Here is a 24,783-nt window from a genome sequence, read left to right as displayed (position 1 = left end):
TGAAAAGAAAGCCCAAACATCCTGATCTCTTTTGTATAAACTGCTAATTCCATTAATCTAAATGTAATGGAGATGAACAAAGGCAGACAAGTTTGAGTTCCAGCCTGGGTGGCAGCTAGTGATAGACAAATCTTATTTGATTTAACAGGTGACCTTTAAAGCAATCCCCCTTGAAGTAAAATCTCTCCAAGTTTAAGTCTAACAGGCAAGGAATTGGTGCACATTTTTCCTGGCAGAGATCAGCTCGCTATGCTATTTTGTATAACAATTCCTTGCCTATTAGACTTAAACTTGGAGAGAATTTACTTCAAGGGGGATTGCTTTAAGGTTCACCTGTTGTAGTTTTTTTGGACATGTTCGCAGAATATGCCACAAATTTATTTTCAACTGGTAGTCCAGTTAGCAGCACACTTCCTGTCCCTGGGTGGCTACTTTTACTCCTCCACTATATCTATGGAGAGAGCCTTGGTTGCCACTAGAAATTGCGTTTGCATGCTTTGTGGCAAATGCAAATCTGTAAATATTTGTGATTCATGAATCGGGAAAATTAAATGGTAGATTTAGCCGTGCCATCCACCCCCCCCCCCCCCATGCCACAGTCAATCAAATCATCCAGCAATGTAGAGCCACGGCATGGGGGGGGGGGGTGGATGGCACAGCTAAATCTACCAAATCTACAAAGCATGCATGCAAATGTAATTTCTAGTGGCAGCCAAGGCTCTTTCCTTAGATATAGTGGAGGAGTAAAAGTAGCCACCCAGGGACAGGAAGTGTGCTGCTAACTGGACTACCAGTTGAAAATAAAGGAAAAAAAGCCTGAAAATAAAGATAACTATTGCAGCCACTACACCAAATGATTGGAAAGCTTTAATATATTACATTTTTGTATTTGGGTTTAGTTCTGACAGAAACTATGAAAAACATACCATATCAATATTTTGCTTGCCCACCACCATACAGAATTAAAGTTGTTTTCTTTATTAAAGGGTATCTCCAAATAAAACGTTTATTAACATGAGGAAATGTTATACAGTTTATACTGCTCCCTGTGGTCCAAATGGTGACATTACACCTCAGCTACTGTCCTGGTACTATCCCGTGACAAAAGAATCTCCAAAAGGGATATTGATAGCAATAAAATCTCCAAAAGGAACATGGATAGCAATAAAAAGACCTTCTTGGTAGAGAAGTAGGGTAATACATTTAGAGTTCCTTACAGAATTGAATTGCTATCTCTGCCCCATAGGAGAAAGAAACAATGTTGGTGCTGTTACAGGAGGTGACAAGTGGCCTCAGACAGTAACAAACACTTGAAAGGGTTCTTATTCTTACCTACTGCACCCAAACCTACAAACACAAGTTTTGGCTAGAGTGAATCTTTAACTGTCTAAAAGTTTATTCTGTGGGTAAAGTATAAAACCCCATTGCACTTGTAAATGAGAAATAGTTTATGACTCTTTGTTTCCTATTTTATTTTAAATACAGCTTCTATGAACCACAGACTACACTGCTTGACAAGACATCAAGGTTTTCGTGCAAGGGAAAAGTTGTGGATCATTTTGTATGGACCAGCACCTTTTCGGAATATATTGTGATGCCAGCTGGGGCTGTTGCGAAGATTGATGACAGAGCACCCATGGAGAAGGCTTGTCTTTTCGGATGTGGTTTTCCCACCGGATATGGAGCAGCTGTCAATACTGCCAAAGTAAAAACGTATCAATTTTTAGACCTACATACAACCAATATTCACCCATGGCACTTTAAATGAGGCATAATACAAAAGTTATAAAATATCAATTGATTGTACAAGAATTTGACACATAAATGTATAAAGTACACATAAAAAAATGTTTGGCATATCAAACCAATGGGTTACATATAACAATATATAATGTATAAAAAAAATACCAAAGTACCAAAAACCATCCTAGTGTTGCAAGGGTGAGTGATGATTTTCCAACCAAACAGATCAAACAGATCATGATCACAAAGGATCTCTCCTGAGATCTTTTCTACAATGTTTAGACCTGTTTGATTTATTGTGGAGGAGATTTATTAAAACTGGAGATTGTAAAAAGTTAGGGTTAAGCAGGGCTGGTGCAAGGATATTTGACACCCTAGGCGGGCGAAACCTCATTTTGCCGCCCCCCCCCGGATCTGCCCCTGAGTTCAGATATCTGATTGTGTAATTCAGTCTCCTGTCATCACTGACACTTCCAGATCCATGACAGCCATCACTACACAGATGTGACAGGTACACTTAGCCTTAATTCAGTGCGCTGTGATTTGGGCCCATTCATTTTGAATGGGCTCAAATTGTGCCTCATTGCACAAAAGTAGTGCAGCACCTATTTTGGAACTGCACTTCAACCGGATTGCATGGTCCATTTGTACCATGTGATCAGGTGCAGGCAAATGCACTGCGTTTGTGACCTGCATGTGGGGTCTCATTAACATTGCACTGACACCCACTGCAGAGTGCAAGAGCAATGCAATTTGAATGCGGTGTGGGAAATGCACATGGATGGTGGTTTTCTTGCACCGTGTTCTAGTGTGAACTGGGGCTAAGAGTCTGGTGTGTGAGGACCAGCTCTGTCTATGCCAGCAATCACCAGGCAGGATGGACAGGACAGATCCCTGGACTCCTCATCTCTGTGTACTCCAGGCCTGGCCAGTGATCAGGGATGGTAGATCAGATCAGAGATGGCTGAACAGTGATTTGTACAATCATGGAGGATTTCCCCCTCCAAAATACAAAAAATGTAGCAGCAATAAAGAATTGCTGCTGCTAATAAAATAAGTTGTGAGATGTAGCATGAATGGACCACAATATAAAAGTATAATACATTTATTAAAATCCATCTAAAAAGCAATGTGTCACAATGACTAACAAGAATAAATATTAAATATCAAATATTCTACACTGCCACTCAAGACAATGTTGTTTTAAGCCACAAAAAACACACTTATTGTATGTAGGCTGGGGGGGTCACATCTGTATAGACTACCCACCTAACCCTACAATCACTAAGATGTCCAATTTTATTTATACCTTCTGGGAGGAATTTTACGTGGATGCAGTAGATCCATGATCTGTCTGTGTTTGGCTGCGAAGCGGACAATGCAAAGTTGCAAGCAGTATAAAGCACACATAAATCTTTCAATACATAAATCCTCCAATATTAGAACAGGAGGCAGCAAGCAGCATAGGTCTGTCAACCAGTGCAGGACATAATACCATATTTGACACATGTGTAGAGTCCAGTTCAGTCAGTATTACATGATGCTATGAGCAATGCTACCATCACTCTGGTTGTGTCTCACCCAACCGGTGTGCATCTGCATGCCTGCCGGGGCTCTGAAGCAGTGACAGGACATCCTTCACAAAGCTATAGTCTGCTGCTCAATCCCACTACACAGTCTGTCAGGATTCTGTATGTGCAGATCCCTAGCCACCCCTGGTGTCCTGTTTCCTGGCTCAGACCCTATACAGTACACATGGTTTGCCTGGTGACATATTTTTCAGCTACCTTCTTCTGACTGGGCTGCAGCATCATGCGGGACATGTGCCTGTTCTCCAGGCTCCACTACAGGTGCCCACAGCCTCACTGGGAGGAGAACGAAGCTATGGAAAAACAGCCGAGATATCAGATTGCCCGGGGGAAGGAGGGGTTTTGTCCCGGCTCTCTCTCCTTTCCTGTTCTCACTACCGCAGGGGCTGTACAATTGTCTAAAGACACATAATAAAGGCAGGTTGAACTGGGGATGAAGTAGCTTACCAGCAGAGGGGATGTTGGAAGCTCTGATCCTGCAGAGTGCCCGCACAGCAGAGGCTAAAAGCACCGAGCCCTGGACATCGCTGGAAAGGCTGAGGGAGGGGAAGAGGCGGAGTTGAGGGGGTGAATGGACCATGTGACGTATGGGACTGGCCAGAGAGAGAGGCAGAGCTAGTTGGCTGTAGTGGTACATGATCAGAGACTGGTGGTGACGGTGAAACACAGACAGACAGGTCACTAGCAGTCTGGCACTGTGATGATCAGAGGCACAGCAGATGCTTCCTTTCCTTCCTCCATTTGATTCAGTCAGGACACAGACACAGTTCTCCGCCACCGCTGCGCCTCTGACACTGTACAGAGGGACTCGGGAGCGACTGCCTGTTGTGTTGAGACTGACTTAGTTGCTGGCTGCAGAGAGAGGGAAGAGGGTCACCAGCGGCCGGGCGCCCTAGGTGGCAGTGCACCCTAGGCGGCTGCCTAGTCCGCCTAGTGGTAGCACCGGCCCTGGGGTTAAGATTAGGAATGATTTTTCAGGTTCCTTCCAAAGACAAATTTGGACTGAAACTTGACCGTTTGGGGATGCGGATGAATGCCCAAATATTCACCTGTATGGCGAGAGCTGAACATATTGTTTAATAGAGGTATTTCAGCTGCTATTATATATGACAGTTTCCCAATAGTTGTTAAACAGGTTCTTACAGCAGAAGGTTTTCTACCTTAAAACATTCTGCATTAAGGTAAAAATCCTTCTGTGTGCTGCACCCCCCTTATACTTACCTGATCAGGGCTGCTCTGTGCAAAGCCCTTGTAGGTAACAAAACCATGTTTGTTTGTTTTACCTTTACAATCGCTTTAAAGTGATACTAAACTCTGCTTTAAAAAAATATATATATTTGGTTCATTATATTGCTTTCAGCCTCCTAGAAGAAAAAAAAAACTGTGGAATTATAAGGATGATTGTAACATATAATATAATACAATACATTGTAATATATAATAAAATTCCAATTTCCACCTACCATCCAAAACAATTAGTTAAGTACTTTATCATATTACATTGACATGAATCAGTTTTAACAAATCTAAAAGCAATAGTATCAACTTTTTTAATCAATAGGTGGAGCCTGGCACTACTTGTGCTGTATTTGGATTGGGTGCCATTGGACTGTCAGCCATTATTGGATGTAAAGTTTCTGGAGCATCAAGAATTATTGCTATAGATATAAACAGCAGCAAGTTTGAAAAGGCAAAGGTGTTTGGAGCCACTGACTGCATCAATCCTAAAGATTTTAGCAAGCCAATCCAGGAAGTGATCAAGGAAATGACAGGAGATGGAGTGCATTATTCCTTTGAATGCATCGGCAGTACAGAAATTATGGTATGTAGTTTTAAATTTGATTTTTTCATTACCAATCCTATGCACTGATTCATTTGGAAGGCTTTTTGACTCCTTGGGTTTCAAGTCCTACTGCATAGAAGGCATGATTTTCATACACTGCACTGATTATATCCAAAAAGCCGGAAGCAGCTGTATGCAGTTTGAAAAAAATATATTATTTAGCTGTAATTGCACCTTACACCAGTGGTTCTTGATGTGCATCTGGTTGATGGCTGCACCCACTGTCCAGAAACAGAGGAATTATCCTCTTATTTTTAGGATATGTGACAGAATGGGACATGTGGTTATCTTCTGTTCTAATAAGGCTTTATTGTGCTACGAACTCCAACTTTGGCTGGAGGGCTTTTTGATTCCTGTAGTCCCTTCTTACTATTTATGATTAATCAAATCAAGCTAGGCATATGGTCCAAAATATTTCATCTCTATATGAGGAAAAAGCTAATAGTTGGCCAATCTCCAAGGATGATATTATGAATGCAATGATATCTTTCAAGCAGCTTAAAGCTGAACTCCAATCTCACCTTCATTCAGGACTGTGAACTTCTCACAGTATGCATGGCTGGAGGATGTCCAACATTCTCCACCCATTTCTTCCCCAGCGCCCATGGCCCACAACTTTCATTTATTGGATGTCAGTTCTTTTAATCATGGAGGCTCATCATATGTGGGCACTACCTAGGAACGTTCACCTATCCAGACTGACATTAACCCATTGAGGCTTTTCAATATTTACATAACTTCTCCCAAGAACCAATCTACTTGCATCAGGGCTGATGGCATTTTAGAGGAGTACTGGATAGGCTCCAGTGATTTTTTTCTGGAAGCGAATAAGCAAAAATGATTGGGAAACCCACAGGTGCTCTTTTTCACTACTACATTTCCGTTATTCTGGCTTGTCAACATGACAAATGCAATCATTTATAGGTTTGATGAAAGTATAATGCTTTGGTAGGTAAAAATACCTTTATTTAGAGAGGTCCATACATCAGAACAAAAAGAGGGAGAAAGGGGAAAAGGGGAAATCAGCTCCCAGCTGTCTGCAATTAGCTATGGCAAAAGGTACAGTATTTGCCCACAGAACACATTTATAGAAACAAGGTTCCTATAAATATTACTCACTTATATACTGCATTTGGGTATCTGTAGTACTAGAACTGTGAACTGAAGAAGCTTTGACTGAAAGCTGTATTATGAGCTATTATCATATTTCAAATGCGGTAAGTTATCCACTAGAAAGAGCATGGTAGAGTCATTTTGGTCTAGTGCAAATGTAAATGAAAGTGGTTATGGGCAGTATTGCCAGAAAGTTGTATGGGAGACACAGACCAAATTTTAGAAATCAGATAAATGTGATTCTTGGAGCCCAGTACCCCAGACAGAATACACTGGGCTGGAATTACAGAAGAGAAAGTAAATGGAGTAAATGGAGCCACTTTTCTGCTTTTGAGATTTTTATCTTCATGTGCCCTAACAATGTCATTAGGGCTACTTTATAAGGCTAATGTAAAAAAGACTGTGTTCATTGTAATATAGTAATTGAAACAACATACTTTACTATAAATATAATGAAAATAGCAAATATAAAAGCAATTCAAAAGTAAGCATGATTTAATAGTAATTACCCAGCAATGGAGTTAGAGGCAAAGAGCAACCTCGGTATCAATTTTTAGAAATCAGAAAGTAAGTGGAGGCAAAAGCAAAAATGTATACAATAATCTCGTGAATTGATATTTACATAAACTGTAAACAGACTACTGTAAAAAAAAAATTATATGATAACACAGGTTGTAAATGCAGCAGATAAATGTGATCAAGCGCTGTGTAAACTGTTGGCGCTATATAAATCCTGAATAATAATAATAATAATAATAAAAGTTTGAATGGATATACAGTAAGGATGAATACCCTTTTTTTAACTGCTTATCCATTTTTAATTGAAGTAAGTCGTGCTGGTTAAAACAGATCATGGTGCAATGACAATAAGAAAATTACAGTAAATTCTAGAGGTTCAATAAATACAGCACCCTTCACCCGTGCTTACAGTAATATGAAGATATATAAAAATTTGTACACACTAGAAAAAGCAGCTAGCACAGCTCACTGGTAACGAAGCAATTGTAATATTATTTTAAGTACAGTGCTTTTACATGAACACACAAAATAAAGTCCTTCTCAGTAAGATGCACCATATCCAAAAGGGCACCTGATGTCTGTAGCCTTATTAACATAGGGAACTCCACCATAGAAGGGCCTCAGATCATGTGGGGTTTAGGGATAGGTAAAAAAAAAACGCTTCGTTGTGCACGATTACTGAAACTCCAGGCGTAGGTCACAGGAGCGTCATCCTCCATATCAGTATACTAGGTGAATCCTCCATGTAGTATGATCCCACACTGAGTGTCAGTGTGGGATCATACTGCAGGGAGGATTCGACTAGTTTAGAGATATAGAGGATGACGCTCCTGTGATCTACAGCCCGGAGTTTCAGTAATACTGCACAAAGAAGTGTTTTTTTTACCTATCCCTAAACCCCACATGATCTAAGGCCCTTCCATGGTGGAGTTCCCTATGTTGATAAGGCTACAGAAATCAGGTGCCCTTGTGGATATGGTGGCTTGGAGCTGAGTTTAATTAAACATGGTTGACTGCTTTATACAGAGTGGTCCACCACTGAAGGTAAGGGTCAGTGTGTGCTTTGCTATTGGTGGAGGACGTTTTACAGCACTTCCTGAGTGTGGAAATTGCATGCATTGGATTTTTTACCTTCAATTTTTTACATATAGTTACATAGTTACATAGTAGGTGAGGCTGAAAAAAGACACAAGTCCATCAAGTCCAACCTATGTGTGTGATTAGATGTCAGTATTACATTGTATATCCCTGTATGTTGTGGTCATTCAGGTGCTTATCTAATATTTTTTTTTAAACTATCGATGCTCCCCGCTGAAACCACCGCCTGTGGAAGGGAATTCCACATCCTTGCCGCTCTTACAGTAAAGAACCCTCTAAAAAAAACTCTTTTCTTCTAATTTTAATGAGTGGCCACATGTCTTATTAAACTCCCTTTCACGGAAAAGTTTTATCCCTATTGCATGGTATTTGTATGGTATCCCACTGTATGGTATTTGTAAATTTAAATCATATCCCCTCTTAAGCATCTCTTCTTCAGAAAGAATAAGTTTAGTGCTCGTAACCTTTCTTCATAGCTAATGTCCTCCAGTCCCTTTATTAGCTTTGTTGCCCTACTCTGTACTCGCTCCATTTCCAGTACATCCTTCCTGAGGACTAGTGCCCAGAACTGGACAGCATACTCCAGGTGCAGCCGGACCAGAGTCTTGTAGAGTGGGAGAGTTATCCCTTTATCTCTTGAGTTAATCCTCTTTTTAATGCATGTCAATATTCTGTTTGCTTAGGTCCATGCCAACGGACCTTACTTTGTACAGTACGCATTTTTGGGGAACAAATGCTTTTGCAAAATCCAGATACACCACATCTACGGGCCTCCCTTCATCTGGGTGGCAGCTCACCTCCTCATAGAAGGTTAATAGATTTAGATTTTGGTTTAGCAAGAACGATTCTTCATGAATCCATGCTGATTACTGCTAATGATACCATTTTCATTACTAAAATCTTGTATATAGTCCCTTATCATCCCCTCCAAGAGCTTGCATACTGTTGATGTTAGGCTATTTGAGAAGGACTTTTTTTTGGGGTCTGCCATTTCACCAGTTTACATTTTATTATTTTTAGAACTTCTATGACACCTATGTTGGTAAAAGTAATTTATAGGTACTTAACTTATTTCAAAGTCATGCAAGTCATTTTCAGCCTGATTTCTATTTTCCTTTGGTACTAGAAAGCAGCACTGGAGTGTACTCATCCAGGATATGGAACCAGCGTGGTAATAGGAGTAGCTCCCCACGATGCAAAGATCACATTTGATCCTCTGCTGCTTCTCACAGGACGTACATGGAAAGGCAGTATATATGGAGGTACATTTTACTATAAGACACCTATTTGTCATTGATTTGCACTGTATTAAATGACAGGAATACTTTGAAGGTTTAAAAAAGGTGCTGGTACTTCAGCACTGATTACGTTGGAATAACGAGGATACAAATATTCAACAAGCTTATTGGCCCTGACTGCTTACATAAAGCAAAGATCCCCTACAATGGGTACCAAGATTGTCATTTAAACCATAAGATACAACAGGTGTACAATGCAAAACAGGTGGTTGAGTACAAAATGCTTTATTAGTTCTTTAGTGAGATCATACCAAACAGGCATCAGTTCTTCATGTGTTAATTGGTTTTATGGCCATATACTGTATGTATGTCATGTATGAATTTCTGTAGCCCTGATAAAGGGGGAGCTTTTTGGCCCTCGAAAAACACATTGGCTTTTGGTGTTAACTTGCCTAAGAACTAATAAAGAGTTTTTAACTCTCTCGTCTCTTTGGTGTGGTACACCTGTTATATTGTTATGCATTATGTAATGCATTAAAAACATTTAAAAGTATTAGATTAGATTAGATAGCATTTCATGAATTGTGGAGTGTATTCATCTTTGGGGCGCTGTGGCACTTTGGTAAGGGGGGCTGTGTAGTTGGATGCCACATATATTTCCATACACCCAGTTAAAGCCCTAACTTTACACCCTTATCTTGCTTCCTGCAGCTAGAGATACAAAACTCCTGCAGGTCTGAACAGCCAGTGACACAGGCACTCCCACTTCTTACGCCATTTGTGTGAGCACCATTTAGACTAGTATATACTTTAATGGAAGAGAGAAGAGTGGGTTTCCTTGCTGCTACTAAGCTGTGCTATGTTACCTACCAGGCCAGGTGTAGATATCGAAATTAATGGAGCGCATAGTCACAAACTAGTGGAGCACCTATTTAGGTGGTATTCAAACAAATAAAAGTCAAAACTATTTAGTGACTTTAAATATGCTGTTGAGAACCAAATTCAGACTAGTTTATATAAACAGTTTTTTCCAAAGTTTATCGATTCACATATAAAAAAATACATTAAAACCATTATGTGTAGTGGTACCCCCACAGGAGCCACTTGGATATTTGTTTGCCCGAGCATCCACTGATTAATCCACAGCCAGTTACAGGGTATTTTCACACAGCCAGGTGCACAACTCTTCCGCTCGTTATCTTCAATGACCAGTCTAGGAGATTTTGTTTTTGTATTTTATTTGGAGAACTTGGATAGGGGAAGGGAATTAGTAGGATACTCCAAATTAACTATTCACAGATGAGGGCAACTCTCTCAATAGAACTGTGTAGACGATTATCTGTAGGACCATACAGCGCCTGCATGAAATAAATAAGTCCCTTTGTAGCAGAAGAAACTCTGTGAACTTTGCCTCTTCAAGACATTAGCCAGTGTCCCCTTTACCTTACACCCAGTAGTGTCAGGCCCCCCCTCCTCACCTGGACCTCTCTCTCTGCCGAAGACCCAGAGCCCATGTGCTCGCCAGATATAAATACAGTAATCCAGCATGCATTGGGGCACATCCCCTTCTAATTGGCCATGGCAGTATAGACATCTATGTTCTTACCTGCAAGGTTTCCACCCACTGTCCAGTATACTCTATAGCCATTGGATCTTTGAAGACAGCATGAGCAGCACCAGAACACTGAGCAGATTCTATCAATCCATCACAGCTTTCTACTAAGCAGACAGCACATAGCGTACATTTGTCTAGCTGTCTCCCTGGTAGAGAAACCAAAAAATATACGCTCACTCTAGCGCCTACCTAGGAGGGCGCTACATATGTATACCGTGCAGTACAGAGCATGACAATAAAACTGGTATGGAGTTTTAATTCTGTTGGATAAGTACTTTACAAAGCATCTACCCAACCATTATAAAACATGAACAGCAAAAGTCTCAAAAGGTAAATTTAGTGAGTTACTTTTACCAGTTGTGATTCTGAATATTTTTTATTGCTCAAAAGGAAGGTTATATTTTAAAGGGAATGCTGCAGTCTGGATTAATACTATTAGTTATATATCTTTATGAGTAGCACTTTTTTCTTATTAACCACTTCATCCCCGGAAGGATTTACCCCCGTATCCTCCCTGACGGTATTCCCGAGTGTGGCTCGGGGTTAAATTTCAGCACCATTAGCGGTAACCGCGAGCCACACTCGGGATTACATCTCAGGATCCTGATGCAGGTTACTTACCTTGTCCCCAGGATCCTGCGATGTCCCCCCACGCTGTCGGCGGGCTCCATCCTCTGCCTGAAGCCTCTCTGTGCCGGGCTCCGTTTCCTGCGAGCGTCGCGACGCAGGGGGGCGGAGCCTGGCGGCAAATTAAAAAGAAAAAATAGCAAAAAAAGACAGACAATTTTGAAAAAAAAAATATATATTTTTTACTTTTTGCTATAATAAATATACCAAAATTTTATTATTTTAAAACAAATTTCTTCATCAGTTTAGGCCAATATGTATTCTTCTACATATTTGTGGTAAAAAAATCGCAATAAGTGTATATTGTTTGGTTTGCGCAAAGGTTATAGCATCTACAAAATAGGGGATATATTTATGGCAGTTTTATTAGTAATTTTTTCTTTACTGGTAATGGCGGTGAGCAGCGATTTTTAGCGGGACTGCGACATTGCAGCGGACAGATCGGACACTTTTGACACTTTTTTGGGACCATTGACAGTGATCAGAGCTAAAAATAGCACTGATCACTGTATAAATTACATTGGCAGGGAAGGGATTAACATCAGGGGGCGATCATGGGTTTAAGTTTTCACTAGGGAGGTGTTTCTAACTGTGGGGGGGGGGGGGGGACTGACGGGGAGTAAAGCGGTATCGCTGTTCCTGATCACTAGGAACAGACGATCTCTCTCTACTTCCCTGACAGAACAGGGATCTGTTTGTTTACATTGACAGATCCCTGTTCTGGCTCTCTGTGGAGCGATCGTGGGTGGCCGGCAGATATCGCGGCTGCTGGCCACACGCATCAGCTCCGGTGACACGCTGTGTACGCCTGCTATAGCCAATAAAGGGACCGCCGAGCCATTCTGCCGCGGCGGCTGGTCGGCAAGCAGTTAAAGTAGAGAGGCAACCCCATCCCCCAAAAGCAGATACAGGTACTCTTTTATCATTTACAATATAAGTATTATTGAATTTAATGCAGTCAAGGAAACCTTTGTAATCCTCTGGGCTGCTCGGAGAGTTGTTATTATGCAGGTGACATGATTACTGGGGGTTACTAGCAACAGTACGCGCAAAAGTTCACACCACTTAGTAACACTCGCTGCCCTTGTCCCAGTAAGGCATACTGGAAGGTAAAGTTTCTATAGATGGGACATGTATGCACAGCCCATTGCAGGATTAAAAAAGAAAGGTAAGTTTTTAATAATGAACATGTAAAGCTCCTTTATGTAAGAAAATGTTTTTTTCCCCTAATGTCAGTTAGCGGGCGGTAGTGGTAGGTGTGTGTAAGTGTAATTGGGGGTGGGGGGGGGGGGAGCCAAGAGGCCAGTTTTATTATTCCAATTTACCTGGCTACAAATAAATTGCAGAACTTAATGCTTGTTCTATGCTAAAAACATTAAAGCTAAATAACCAAAAAAAAATGTTATAGTTTTAATAACACTTTAAATAAATTAAACATGATAAATATTATTGATTCCCATCAAAAGAGCTTGAATTAAACAGAGTTCAGGAGTGATAAAGTGTAGTATATTTTTTATTTTATTACACTGAATTTCAATATTTACCTCTTTTAACCTTTATGGAAACATTATGTTTTTTTCAAATGGCAATATGGCTTCTAAGTTGATCTTTAAAACTAGCAGTACTTGTTGACAATGGCAAACTTCCACTATAATGCAGCTTTCCACATATTAAAAAAAGCAAATCCCATTCTAAAAATTAACCAGAAGAAATATATATATATATATATATATATATATATATATATACACAGTCATGCTCAAAAGTTTGAATACCCTGGCAGAAATAGTGACATTTTGGCATTAATATTGAAAATATGACTGATCATGCCAAAAATCTGTTTTTTATTTAAGGATAGCAATCCCATAAAGCCATTTATTATCACATAGTTTTTTGGATCCTTTTTAAATCATAATGATAACAGAAATGGCCCTGATCAAAAGTTTACCTACCCTGGAATGTTTGGCCTTGGTACAGACACAAAAGGTGGCACCCACAGGTTAAAATGGCAATTAAAGGTTAATTTCCCACATTTGTGTTTTTTTAAATCACAATTAGTGTCTGTGTATAAAAAGTCAATGAGTTTGTTAGCTCTCACATGGATGCACTAACAGGCTGGACACTGAGCCATGAGGAGGTAGAAAAGAATAGTCAAAAGACCTGCGTAACAAGGTAATGAAACTTTACAAAGATGGAAAAGGATATAAAAAGATATCCAAGGCCTTAAATATGCCAGTCAGTACTGTTTAATCACTAATTAAGAAGTGGAAAATTAGTGGCTCTTTTGATACCAAACCAAGGTCAGGTAGACCAAGAAAGATTGCAGCCACAAGTGGCGGAAGAATAGCTCAGGATACAAAGAAAAACCCACAGGTAAATGCAGGAGAAATACGGGCTACTCTCCAAAAAGATGGTGTGGTTGTTTTTAAGGAGCACAATTCAACGATACTTGAACAAAAAAGAGCTGCATTTTTGAGCTGTCGGAAGGAAGCCTTTACTGTGCCAATGCCACAAAAAAAGCCCAATGAGGCATGTCAAGGTGTTGTTGGCCATTTTGTAACCAGGCTTTTTAGTGGAACATGTACAGTAAAGGCTTCTTTCTGGCAACTTGACCATGCAGCTCTATTTTGTTCAAGTATCATCGTATTGTGTGCCTTAAAAACAACCACACCATCTTTTTCCAGAGCAGCCTGTATTTTTCCTGGGGTTACCTGTGGGTTTTTCTTTGTATATCGAACAGTTCCTATGGCAGTTGTGGCTGAAATCTTTCTTGATCTACCTGACCTTGGCTTGGAATCAAGAGATCCCCAAATTTTCCACTTCTTATTAATTGATTGAAAGGTACTGACTGGCATATTAGAGGCTTTGGATATCTTTTTATGTCCGTTTTCCATCTCTGTAATGTTTCATTACCTTGTTACGCAGGTTTTGACTGTTCTTTTCTACCTTCTCATAGCTCAGTGTCTAGCGTGCTTATTGCATCCATGTGAGAGCTAACAAACTCATTGACTATTTTTACACAGACACTAATTGTGATTTAAAAAGCCACAAATGTGGGAAATTAACCTTTAATTTCCATTTTAACTTGTGTGTGCCACCTTCTGTGTCTGTACCAAGGCCAAACACTCCAGGGTATGTAAAGGCCATTTGGGGGATTTCAGTTATCAATAAAAAGGATCCAAAAAACTATGTGATAATAAATGGCTTTATGTGATTGCTATGCTTAAATAAAAGACAGTTTTTTGGCATGATCAGTCATATTTTCAATATTAATGCCAAAATTTCACAATTTCTGCCAGGGTGTGCAAACTTTTGAGCACTGTATATACGTTTACATGGCAGAATTTATGATTTCTTGGCCATTTTTCAGAGAATATGAATAACACAAAAACTTTTCTTTCACTTATGGTTAGTGTTTGGCTAAAGCCATTTATTATCAATCAACTGTGTTGACTCTTTTAAAATCATAATTACAACAGAAACTACCCAAATGACCCTGATCAAAAGTTTACATACCCCAGTCCTAATACCGTGTATTGACCCCTTTAACATCAATGACAGCTTGAAGTCTTTTGTGGTATTTGTGGATGAGGCTCTTTATCTTCTCAGATGGTAAAGCTGCCCATTCCTCTTGGCAAAAAGCCTCCAGTTCCTGTAAATTCTTGGGCTATCTTGCATGAACTGCATGTTTGAGATCTCCCCAGAGTGATATTGAGGTCAGGAGACCGAGATGGCCACTCCAGAACCTTCACTTTATTCTGCTGTAGCCAATGACAGGTCAACTTGGCCTTGTGTTTTGGATCATTGTCATGTTGGAATGTCCAAGTACCTCCCATGCGCAGCTTCCTGGCTGATGAATACAAATATTTCTCCAGTATTTCTTGAGAACATACTCTGTTGCCTTATGAGTTTATGTGAAATCTCCATTAATAGCTGTAAAATATTGCAATTAGAAATATATTTCTGTTAGAGGGAAATATATTTAAAGTATTGAGTGTTGTGTTGGTGTTACTGTAATTAGTTCAACTTCAAAGCTTGGCCTTTTGTTTTCCCTGATATTAATAAATCATAAATATACATTTATAAAGGTTAACAACTGCATTCATCTTGCCATCAATTTTGACCAAATTTCCTGTGCCTTTTGCAGCTCACACATCCCCAAAACATCAGCGATCCACTTCCGTATTGCACAGTAGGAATGGTTTACCTTTCATCATAGGCCTTGTTGACTCATCTCCAAATGTAGCATTTATGGTTGTGGCCAAAAAGCTAAATTTTGGCCTCATCACTCCAAATTACTTTATGCTAGAAGGTTTGAGGCTTGTCTCTGTGCTGTTTGGAGTATTGTAAGTGGGATACTTTGTGGCATTTGCGTAGTAATGACTTTCTTCTGGCGACTCAACCATGCAGCTCATCTTTCTTCAAGTGCCTCCTTATTGTGCATCTTGAAACAGCCACACCATATGTTTTCAGAGAGTCCTTGTCACGTACCTGGTGATAGAGCCTGATATGCAGAGGATGGCCTCTCCTACACCTCTGACTCGAGGCCCCTAGTAAAGCAGACAGGAGGCGCAGGAGTGAAGAGTCGCTCCAGTGCCTGGCAGGATCGCTGGCAGCGGAGCTGGGCTGGAACTTCTGGCAGGGTCATGGAGGGATACAGGCACTGTGGAAGACCATGAACAGTGGGTAAGCTGGAAGCTGGAACAGACAGACACTGGAACGCCACAGGCTGGGAAGCAGATGCTACTACAGGTGGGATGGTTGCTTTCAGGGGACTGGAGAGAAGGCTAGTCCACGCAGGCTGGGGCATACACTGGTGAGTACGTCAAGAAGTGATGCAGAGACTGGAGCAGAGTCAAGGTACAGGCTGGATTGGTAACAGGCTGCCAGCAAGATAGCAGAAAGAGCAGGCAGGTGCGGAGTCAGAGACAAGCCGGGGTCGGATGCAGGCAGACAGCAGGGAACATCAGGAACAAGCCGGGTCAAACAACTGGAACAGGTATCAGGTAATGGGAAGCAGTAAAACGCCGAAGGTTGTAGAGCAGACAGCATTGAATCTGGGTGCTGACCCAGTTTAAATAGCCCATTTGGCTCCATGAACTGTCACAAGGTGCACGCGCATCGGCACACGCAGGCTCACCCGTGGCATTCTCCTTACAGGAATTGGAGGCTCAGGACGTCTTCTGTGGCCACCATTTGGTTGCTGGCATGCCCTTCCTGACAGTCCTGTATTTCACCTGAAGCTATTTGTGGGTTTTTCTTTGCATCCTGACAATTTTCCTGGCAGTTGTGCCAAGGGTTTCAACAGAACCCCTCATTTTCCACTTCTTGATTAGAGTTTGAACACTGCTGATTGGCATTCTCAATTTCTTGGATATCTTTTTATATACCTTTTCTGTTTTATACAGTTCAACTACCTTTTCCCGCAGATGCTTTTACAATTCTTTTGCTTTTCCCATGACGCAGAATCCAGAAACGTCAGTGTAGCACTGGATGAAAGATGCAAGGGTCTGTCAGGAGTCCAGAAACTCATTGACCTTTTATACACATACACTAATTACAAGCAAACAGATCACAGGTGAGGATGGTTACCTTTAATAGCCATTCAAACCCCTTTGTTAACCTTTATTAATGTACATAGGGGGCATTTAACAATTCTGTATCACAGCTAGACATTGCTGAACAGAAGTAGTGGGGCAGATTTGAGTCAGATTATAAAACAGATCTGATATATTTTAGGCAGCATCATTCATAAATCCCCCTTTAGCTACTCTTAAAGAGAAAAAAAAAGTTAGCAGCTACATATACTATAATAAATAATGCTCCCCATAGTGCATATGCATTATGCGCTGTGCATTTGGACTGGTCCCACAGCCAGGTGGGGAGGAGGTGGCCAAACTTTCGGTCTTCTCACCTAGGCAAGAAGAGCAAAAGTGGAAGCCAATACCTGTCAGAAATAACCACTCTCTCCTTACAAAAGTTGTACAGGAGGGGGTAGGAGGAGGAAAAGTAGACCTTCATGTTTTAGAACTGGGGGTGATTTACTAAAACTGCAGTGTGCAAAATCTGGTGCAGCTCTGCGCAGAAACCAATCAGCTTCCAGGTTTTATTATCAAAGCTTAATTGAACAAGCTGAAGTTAGAAGTTGATTGGTTACCATGCACAGCTGTACCAGATTCTGAGTGCACCAGTTTTAGTAAATCTTCCCCACTGCAAAAGAATGAAACCTTTCCCTGACTACTTCTTCATTGTGTATCTGTTTTGTATTTGTGTCTCCAGTGGTAAAACCAGACTGGATCAGTCCTAATCTGTGGCAGCTGGCTGCCCAAAATTTCAGATGCAGGGGACACAAGTACACATTAAAAACTATTGCATAGACTTTGTTAACTGACATATTTGCAGCTAAATTTGTGATTTGTTTGATAAATGTCTCCTTATAGTGTGGTATGTTACAACAACCAAAGCACACTTGCAGCACACATACAGGCTTAGGGAGCTGGAATTTAGAGACCACAATTCTTACTCAGACATGCGAAGGAACTGTCATAGCAAACAGTGCATTAAATATGGTATATAGCAATTCTATATACACATATATATATATATATATATATATATATATATATATATATATATATATATATATATATATATATACACAGTATATATACCTAATGTGTAGTATGTTTACATGTGTGTATGTTTTGTATCTAACTGAGCCAAACTGAACTAGTCTGACTTTTTCAGGTTATAAAAGTTTGGACTCAGTGCCTCAGTTATTTTCCGACTACATGGCAGGCAAATTTGACCTGGATGGTTTAGTGACCCATACTTTGCCTTTTACCCAAATAAATGAAGGGTTTGAACTTCTGAGAGCTGGAAAAAGGTTGGTATTAGTAATAATAAATGCAATTCTTTTTTTAATGTGCTGTCTGTTTAGGGTGTAGCATCCATTAATATAGAGAAGAATGCATACTGAGAATTGTACTCATCATTCAGAAGAAGAAATGTGGTAGTATGCATTGTCCATACATACTGACCTGGGAAGAATACTCCCAGCATACGAAACAAAAGAATTGGTCATTTACAGTATCCGTAAATGCAGAATAAGAGCAGATACTGAAAATTGCACTAGTTTTACAAAACAAGAGAAATGGTGCTATGTGAGGCTCATGTATACAGAATTAGAACACATACTGAAAATCATACCCAACATACAGAACAAGAGAAGTGGCAATATACATGCAAACAAACCCCTGACTATAAAATTAATCATCTAAATATGAAATTAACCACCCATGTACTAAAACAAACTATATATATATATATATATATATATATATATATATATATATATATATATATATATATATATATATATATATATATTTTTTTTTTATTATTATTATTATTATTATACACTTTTCTAACTTGTTTTTCTTCTTTTTTAAGCATCCGCACAGTCTTGTTATTCTAAATTGAAGACTTTTCACCGGAGAAGTGTCCTTTGAAATGCTTACACTTGTTTTGCACATATGAAAGAGACAATGTTTGCTTTATTGTAATCTGATTTAGCTGATTTGTTCAATGTAATTACTTTAACATAACCCAAAATAAAAGTTTTTTAAAATGGGTTTAAAAATTTTTATTGCCAAAAAGTAACAATTTCCTGTTCACAAAACAAAAATGCGCAACACAGTGATTACTAATGTTTGGAGTGCCTTTGGATAAGGAAAAATAAAGTTTCAAGCAGAAACAGAAAAAGGTATGTTACATACTGTATACTGTAGTTAGTCTGGTTGAAAAAAGACACAAGTCCATCTAGTTCAACCAATAAAGGCATCAATTAGAAGATTTTGCTTCCAAAATTACCTATAATCAGATCAGTCTTTCCTTGGCCAACTGCCTATTATTTAAGTCCATCCCAGGGATATCCCTTCCACATATGAGACTTATCAACGCTAAAAGTGTAGCTATACTTTGGCTAATAGCATTCCATTGAAAGTCCTCTTCGGTCCCTACTACACAACTGATAAAGAGAATTTAATACAATAAGCCTCATGGAAAAAATATTTCATACACTACATAATTCTACACAATTCCATGATAAAAAATAGGATTCTTGGTTTAAACATTCTGAAATTCTATTTCAACAGTTAGAAAAATTAAGTTAACATATACTAAAAACAATGTTCTTCTTTTTTGCCATAATGACAACTATCTGGCTTTAATTTTTCTTAGCATATTGCTTTAATGAAAAAATGCAGATTGGTCAATTTATATGGATAAACTTGCTGTATTACTCTATAAATGTTATGTATGTCAAAAAAGAAAAAAAAAAAGAAATGTGTTTTTGTTGTATAATGTATTATTAGCCCTATTTTGCAGAAGGTCCCGCTCAGAGTAAACCACTTTATTTTGAAAATATTGAATTATTTTCATCTGTATTTAGTAAGCTACATTACTGTCACATGGCTAATATAAAGATCCTTATCTTTGTGTTCTGAGCCTTATGTCATGTAGAAAGGTTGCACATGCTTACCACTGTAAAGATTTACCAAACTACTCATATAAACAGTCACTGGTCACTAGGGATGAGCTTCGTGTTTGAGTCGAACCCATGTTCGAATCGAACATCGTCTGTTCGCCCGTTCGCCGAATTGCAAACGATATGGGCCATTCGCGCCAAATTTGTGTGGCGCGTCACGGCCCATAATTCACTGCGGCATCGCAGTGCATTGCTGGCTGATGATTGGCCAAGCATGCACTATGACTCGCATGCTTGGCCAATCACAGCGCCGTCAGTAGAGAGAGCTGTAATTGGCCAAAGCCAGGGTGGCTTTGGCCAATTATGGCTCAGGGGGTTTAGAACACGGCGGCCCTGTGTAGTGTGTTCCAGCGTGCTTAGAGAGAGAGAGAGAGAGACAGTGTCATTTCATTTGAGTTAGCTAGATTAGGCAGGACAGTCAGTGAGTTAGCTGCACTTACAGTGTATTGTGTATATATATGCATCCCAGGTGTTTATATATATATATATATATATATATATATATATATATATATATACACTGTATTCAGTTTAGCTAGATCCGTTCCTGTTATCTTCCTACTGACAGGCAGGCTTGTCTTGTTACAGTATTTACAGCTACCTGAAGAAAATTGCTGGTGTTTTTTTAATCCTATTAGTACCACAGTCAGGCAGCTAGACTATTTACAGTCAGTGTAGTGCGTCCTCCTCACAGTGTTCAGTTAAAGCTACAAGTTAGTTTAGTGTGACCTCTGCACAGTGTTCAGCTAAAACTACAAGTTAGTGTAGTGCGTCCTCCTCACAGTGTTCAGCTAAAGCTACAAGTTAGTTTAGTGTGACCTCTGCACAGTGTTCAGCTAAAGCTACAAGTTAGGGTAGTGCGTCCTCCTCACAGTGTTCAGCTAAAGCTACAAGTTAGTGTAGTGCGTCCTCCTCACAGTGTTCAGCTAAAACTACAAGTTAGTGTAGTGCGACCTCTGCACAGTGTTCAGCTAAAGCTACAAGTTAGTGTAGTGCGTCCTCTGAACAGTGTTCAGCTAAAACTACAAGTTAGTGTAGTGCGACCTCTGCACAGTGTTCAGCTAAAGCTACAAGTTAGTGTAGTGCGACCTCTGCACAGTGTTCAGCTAAAGCTACAAGTTAGTGTAGTGCGTCCTCTGAACAGTGTTCAGCTAAAACTACAAGTTAGTGTAGTGCGACCTCTACACAGTGTTCAGCTAAGGCTACAAGTTAGTGTAGTGAATCCTCTGAACAGTGTTCAGCTAAAACTACAAGTTAGTGTACTGCGACCTCTGCACAGTGTTCAGCTAAAGCTACAAGTTAGTGTAGTGCGTCCTCCGCACAGTGTTCAGCTAAAGCTACAAGTTAGTGTAGTGCGACCTCTGCACAGTGTTCAGCTAAAGCTACAAGTTAGTGTAGTGTGTCCTCCTCACAGTGTTCAGCTAAAGCTACAAGTTAGTTTAGTGTGACCTCTGCACAGTGTTCAGCTAAAGCTACAAGTTAGGGTAATGCGTCCTCCTCACAGTGTTTAGCTAAAGCTACAAGTTAGTGTAGTTCTCATACTACAGGCCGGTTGATTTTGCTAGCTGCAGTATCAATATATATATAGCTTAGTGCAGCTTAGTACAGCTTAGTGCAGCTACAGACCATTAGTATGTCTGGAAGGCCAACAAGGAGAGGCAGACAGTCACAAGCCAATAAAAGAGGGCAAGCAGGCTCTGTGTCTAGAGGCAACAGTGCTGGTCGTGGAGATGGTGCATCCTCATCAGCACGTGGCTGTGGGTCACGCTTGGCCTTTTTTTCGGCAGCTGGCCATGTTGAGCCGCAACATGCGGAAGACTTGGTCGAGTGGATGACCAAGCCGTCCTCATCCTCCTCATCCTCTCTCACCCATGCTCAGGGTACTTTGTCTGGCAAAGCAGCTGCCAACGCGGCCTCTTCCCTCGGCTTAATGGCATCAGTGACTCCTTCCCTAGCCCCACCATGTCTTCCTGAGGAGTCCCTCGAACTGTTTGACCACAGTGTTGGGTACATGCTCCAGGAGGATGCCCAGCGTTTAGAAGGCTCTGATGATGATACAGAGCTAGATGAAGGCAGTAATGTGAGCATGGACAGAGGGGGTGCCCAAGAAGGACAGCAATCTGGCAGTCATGCTCCCCCTGCTGCAGCATACAGGTTTGCTCCAATGATGAGGAGGGAGGGGATGATGAGGTCACTGACTCAACGTGGGTGCCTGATAGGAGAGAGGCGGAGGAGGAGGAGGCACATCACCAATGAGGCAGGATGCCCTCCAGGGGCCAGCCTAAGGGCAGCACACTGACTGCATCACACCCCAAAGCTCCGGATGTGCAGGGCGCTGCTGTCTCTGCGCGTTATTCCAAAAGTTCTTTGGTGTGGGCCTTTTTTGAGATGAGTGCATCAGATCGCACCACTGCTATTTGCAACATATGTCTCAAGCATATCTCGCGTGGTCAAAACATCTCCCGCTTGGGCACCACATGCTTGACCAGACATATGTTGACCTGCCATGCAGTTCGTTGGCAAGCGTATCTAAAAGACCCACACCAAAGAACAAAGAGGACCTCTCCTTGCTCCTCATCAGCTGAGATCTCCAACCCCACTATACCTTCAGTCCTCTCTGAGACCTGCACTGAGAGGAATGAAGGTGTAGAATTAGGTGTGTCACAGCCAAGTACTTGTGGGCAATCTGCTTTCGGTACACCAACGTCAGATTGTACCAGGCAAATTTCCCTGCCCCAGCTGCTGCACCGCCGAAAGAAGTTCGCTCCCAGCCATCCACATGCCCAGCGGTTGAATGCTAGCTTGGCAAAATTTCTAGCACTTCAACTGCTGCCTTTTCAGTTGGTAGAGTCTGCCCCCTTCCGTGAGTTTGTGGAATGTGCGGTTCCTCAGTGGCAGGTACCCAAACACCACTTTTTCTCACGGAAGGTGATTCCGGCTCTCTACCCACATGTGGAAGGCAATGTCTTGGCCTCGCTGGACAGGGCGGTCAGCGGTAAGGTGCATATTACCGCTGACTCATGGTCCAGCAGGCATGGACAGGGACGTTACCTAAGTTTCACCGCTCATTGGGTGACTCTGCTGGCAGCTGGGAAGGATGCAGGACAAGGTGCAGTAGTGTTGGAGCTTGTTCCGCCACCACGCCTCCAAAATGCCACTACTAATGATTGTGACACACCTCTCTCCTCCACCTCCTCCTCTTCTTCTTCCTCCATGGCCTCTTCCTGTGCTTTGTCCTCGGAACCAGTGGTGTTCCGTAGCCGTTCAAGGGGCTACGCAAGTATGCAGTCCAAAAGATGCCATGCGGTGCTTGAGCTGGTGTGCTTGGGGGACAGGAGCCACACTGGGGCAGAGGTTCTGTCAGCTCTGCAGGGGCAGGTTCAGAGGTGGTTGACGCCACGCCAACTTAAGGCAGGAATGGTAGTTTGGGACAATGGCACCAACCTCCTCTCTGCCCTCCGACAGGAACAAATAACCCATGTGCCCTGTTTGGCTCACGTCCTTAACTTGGTGGAGCAGCGGTTCTTGGGCAGGTACCCGGGCTTACAGGATGTCCTGAGCTAGGCCAGGAAAGTCTGTGTGCATTTCCGCCGGTCATATAAAGCCAGTGCTCGGCTGGCGGACCTCCAAAAGGAGTTTAACCTGCCCAAGAACCGCCTAATCTGTGACATGCCCACCAGGTGGAACTCAACGTTGGCCATGCTGCAGCAGCTGCACACACAGCAGAGGGCCATCAATGAGTACCTGTACGACTATGGCACCAGGACAGGGTCAGGGGAGCTTGTTTTTTTTTTCCCCATGCCAGTGGGCCATGATCAGGGATGCATGCACTGTCCTGTCACCATTTGAGGAGGCCACGAGGATGGTGAGCAGTGACAGTGCATGCATCAGTGACACTGTCCCCCTTGTCCACCTGTTGGAGCACACGCTGCATGGAATAATGGACAGGGCACTTAAGGCAGAACAGAGGCAGGAAGAGGAGGACTTCCTTAGCTCTCAAGGCCCCCTTTATCCAGACAGTGTTCCTGCGTGCCCGCCGATCACACAGGAAGAGGAGGAGGATTGTGTCAGTATGGAGGTGGAGCCTGGCACTCAGCATCAGCAGCAGTCTTTAAGGGATCAGTCCCAAGAAACACATGGACTTGTACGTGGCTGGGAGGAGGTGGCTGTGGACCATGTCGTCCTTAGTCATCCAGAGGACTCCGGACCGAATGCCTCAGCAAACCTACGCTGCATGGCCTCCCTGATCCTGCAAAGCCTGCGTAAGGATCCTCGTATTCGTGGTTTTAAGGAGAAGGACCAATACTGGCTGGCAACCCTCCTTGATCCACGTTACAAGGGTAAGGTTGCGGACCTTATCTTGCTGTCGCAGAGGGAGCAGAGGATGAAACATCTTTGGGAGGCCTTGCAGAAAGGTCTGTGCAACTCGTTCCCAGAGACTGGGAGGTTACAAACTCCTGTTTCTGGACAACGTGTTGCTGAGGCTTCGGCCAGTCAAAGAAGGAGTGGTGGAGAAGGTGGCCGTCTGACCGATGCGTTCAGACAATTTTTTAGTCCGCAGCCCCAAGGTATGATTGGTTCCAGCAACCATCGCCAGCGTCTGTTTTACATGGTGCAGGAATACCTAGGGGGCAAGATCTGACTTGGACACCTTTCCCACCGAAAATCCTCTGGGTTAGTGGGTCTTGAGGATGGATCACTGGCCAGAGCTTGCACAGTATGCAATTGAGCTACTGGCCTGTCCTGCATCCAGCGTTCTTTTGGAACGCACATTCAGTGCTGCTGGAGGCTTTGTACCCGATAACAGGGTGCGTCTGTCCACCGACTCGGTCGATCGACTGACCTTCATA

At 41.8% G+C, this 24,783-nt stretch overlaps 1 protein-coding gene across 2 annotated transcripts in view; it reads left to right on the top strand.

The window, feature by feature from the left end:
- Positions 1–19,019, top strand: part of LOC141110123 (alcohol dehydrogenase 1-like) — a 35,702-nt gene extending 16,683 nt beyond the window's left edge. For both annotated transcript variants that reach the window (XM_073601349.1, XM_073601342.1), the window contains 5 exons: positions 1,486–1,705; positions 4,894–5,154; positions 9,032–9,167; positions 18,133–18,271; positions 18,838–19,019. In XM_073601349.1, coding sequence (XP_073457450.1) covers positions 1,486–1,705; positions 4,894–5,154; positions 9,032–9,167; positions 18,133–18,271; positions 18,838–18,862 — 781 coding nt within the window. In that variant the 3' untranslated portion in view covers positions 18,863–19,019. The remainder of the gene's footprint in view (positions 1–1,485; positions 1,706–4,893; positions 5,155–9,031; positions 9,168–18,132; positions 18,272–18,837) is intronic.
- Positions 19,020–24,783: the final 5,764 nt, after the last annotated feature.

The sequence above is a fragment of the Aquarana catesbeiana genome, linkage group LG01 (genome assembly GCF_042186555.1).
Source record: "Aquarana catesbeiana isolate 2022-GZ linkage group LG01, ASM4218655v1, whole genome shotgun sequence".
NCBI classification, from domain to species: Eukaryota; Metazoa; Chordata; class Amphibia; order Anura; family Ranidae; genus Aquarana; species Aquarana catesbeiana.
Note: the sequence above shows the minus strand (reverse complement) of the source record. Positions and strands in the feature narration are given on the sequence as shown.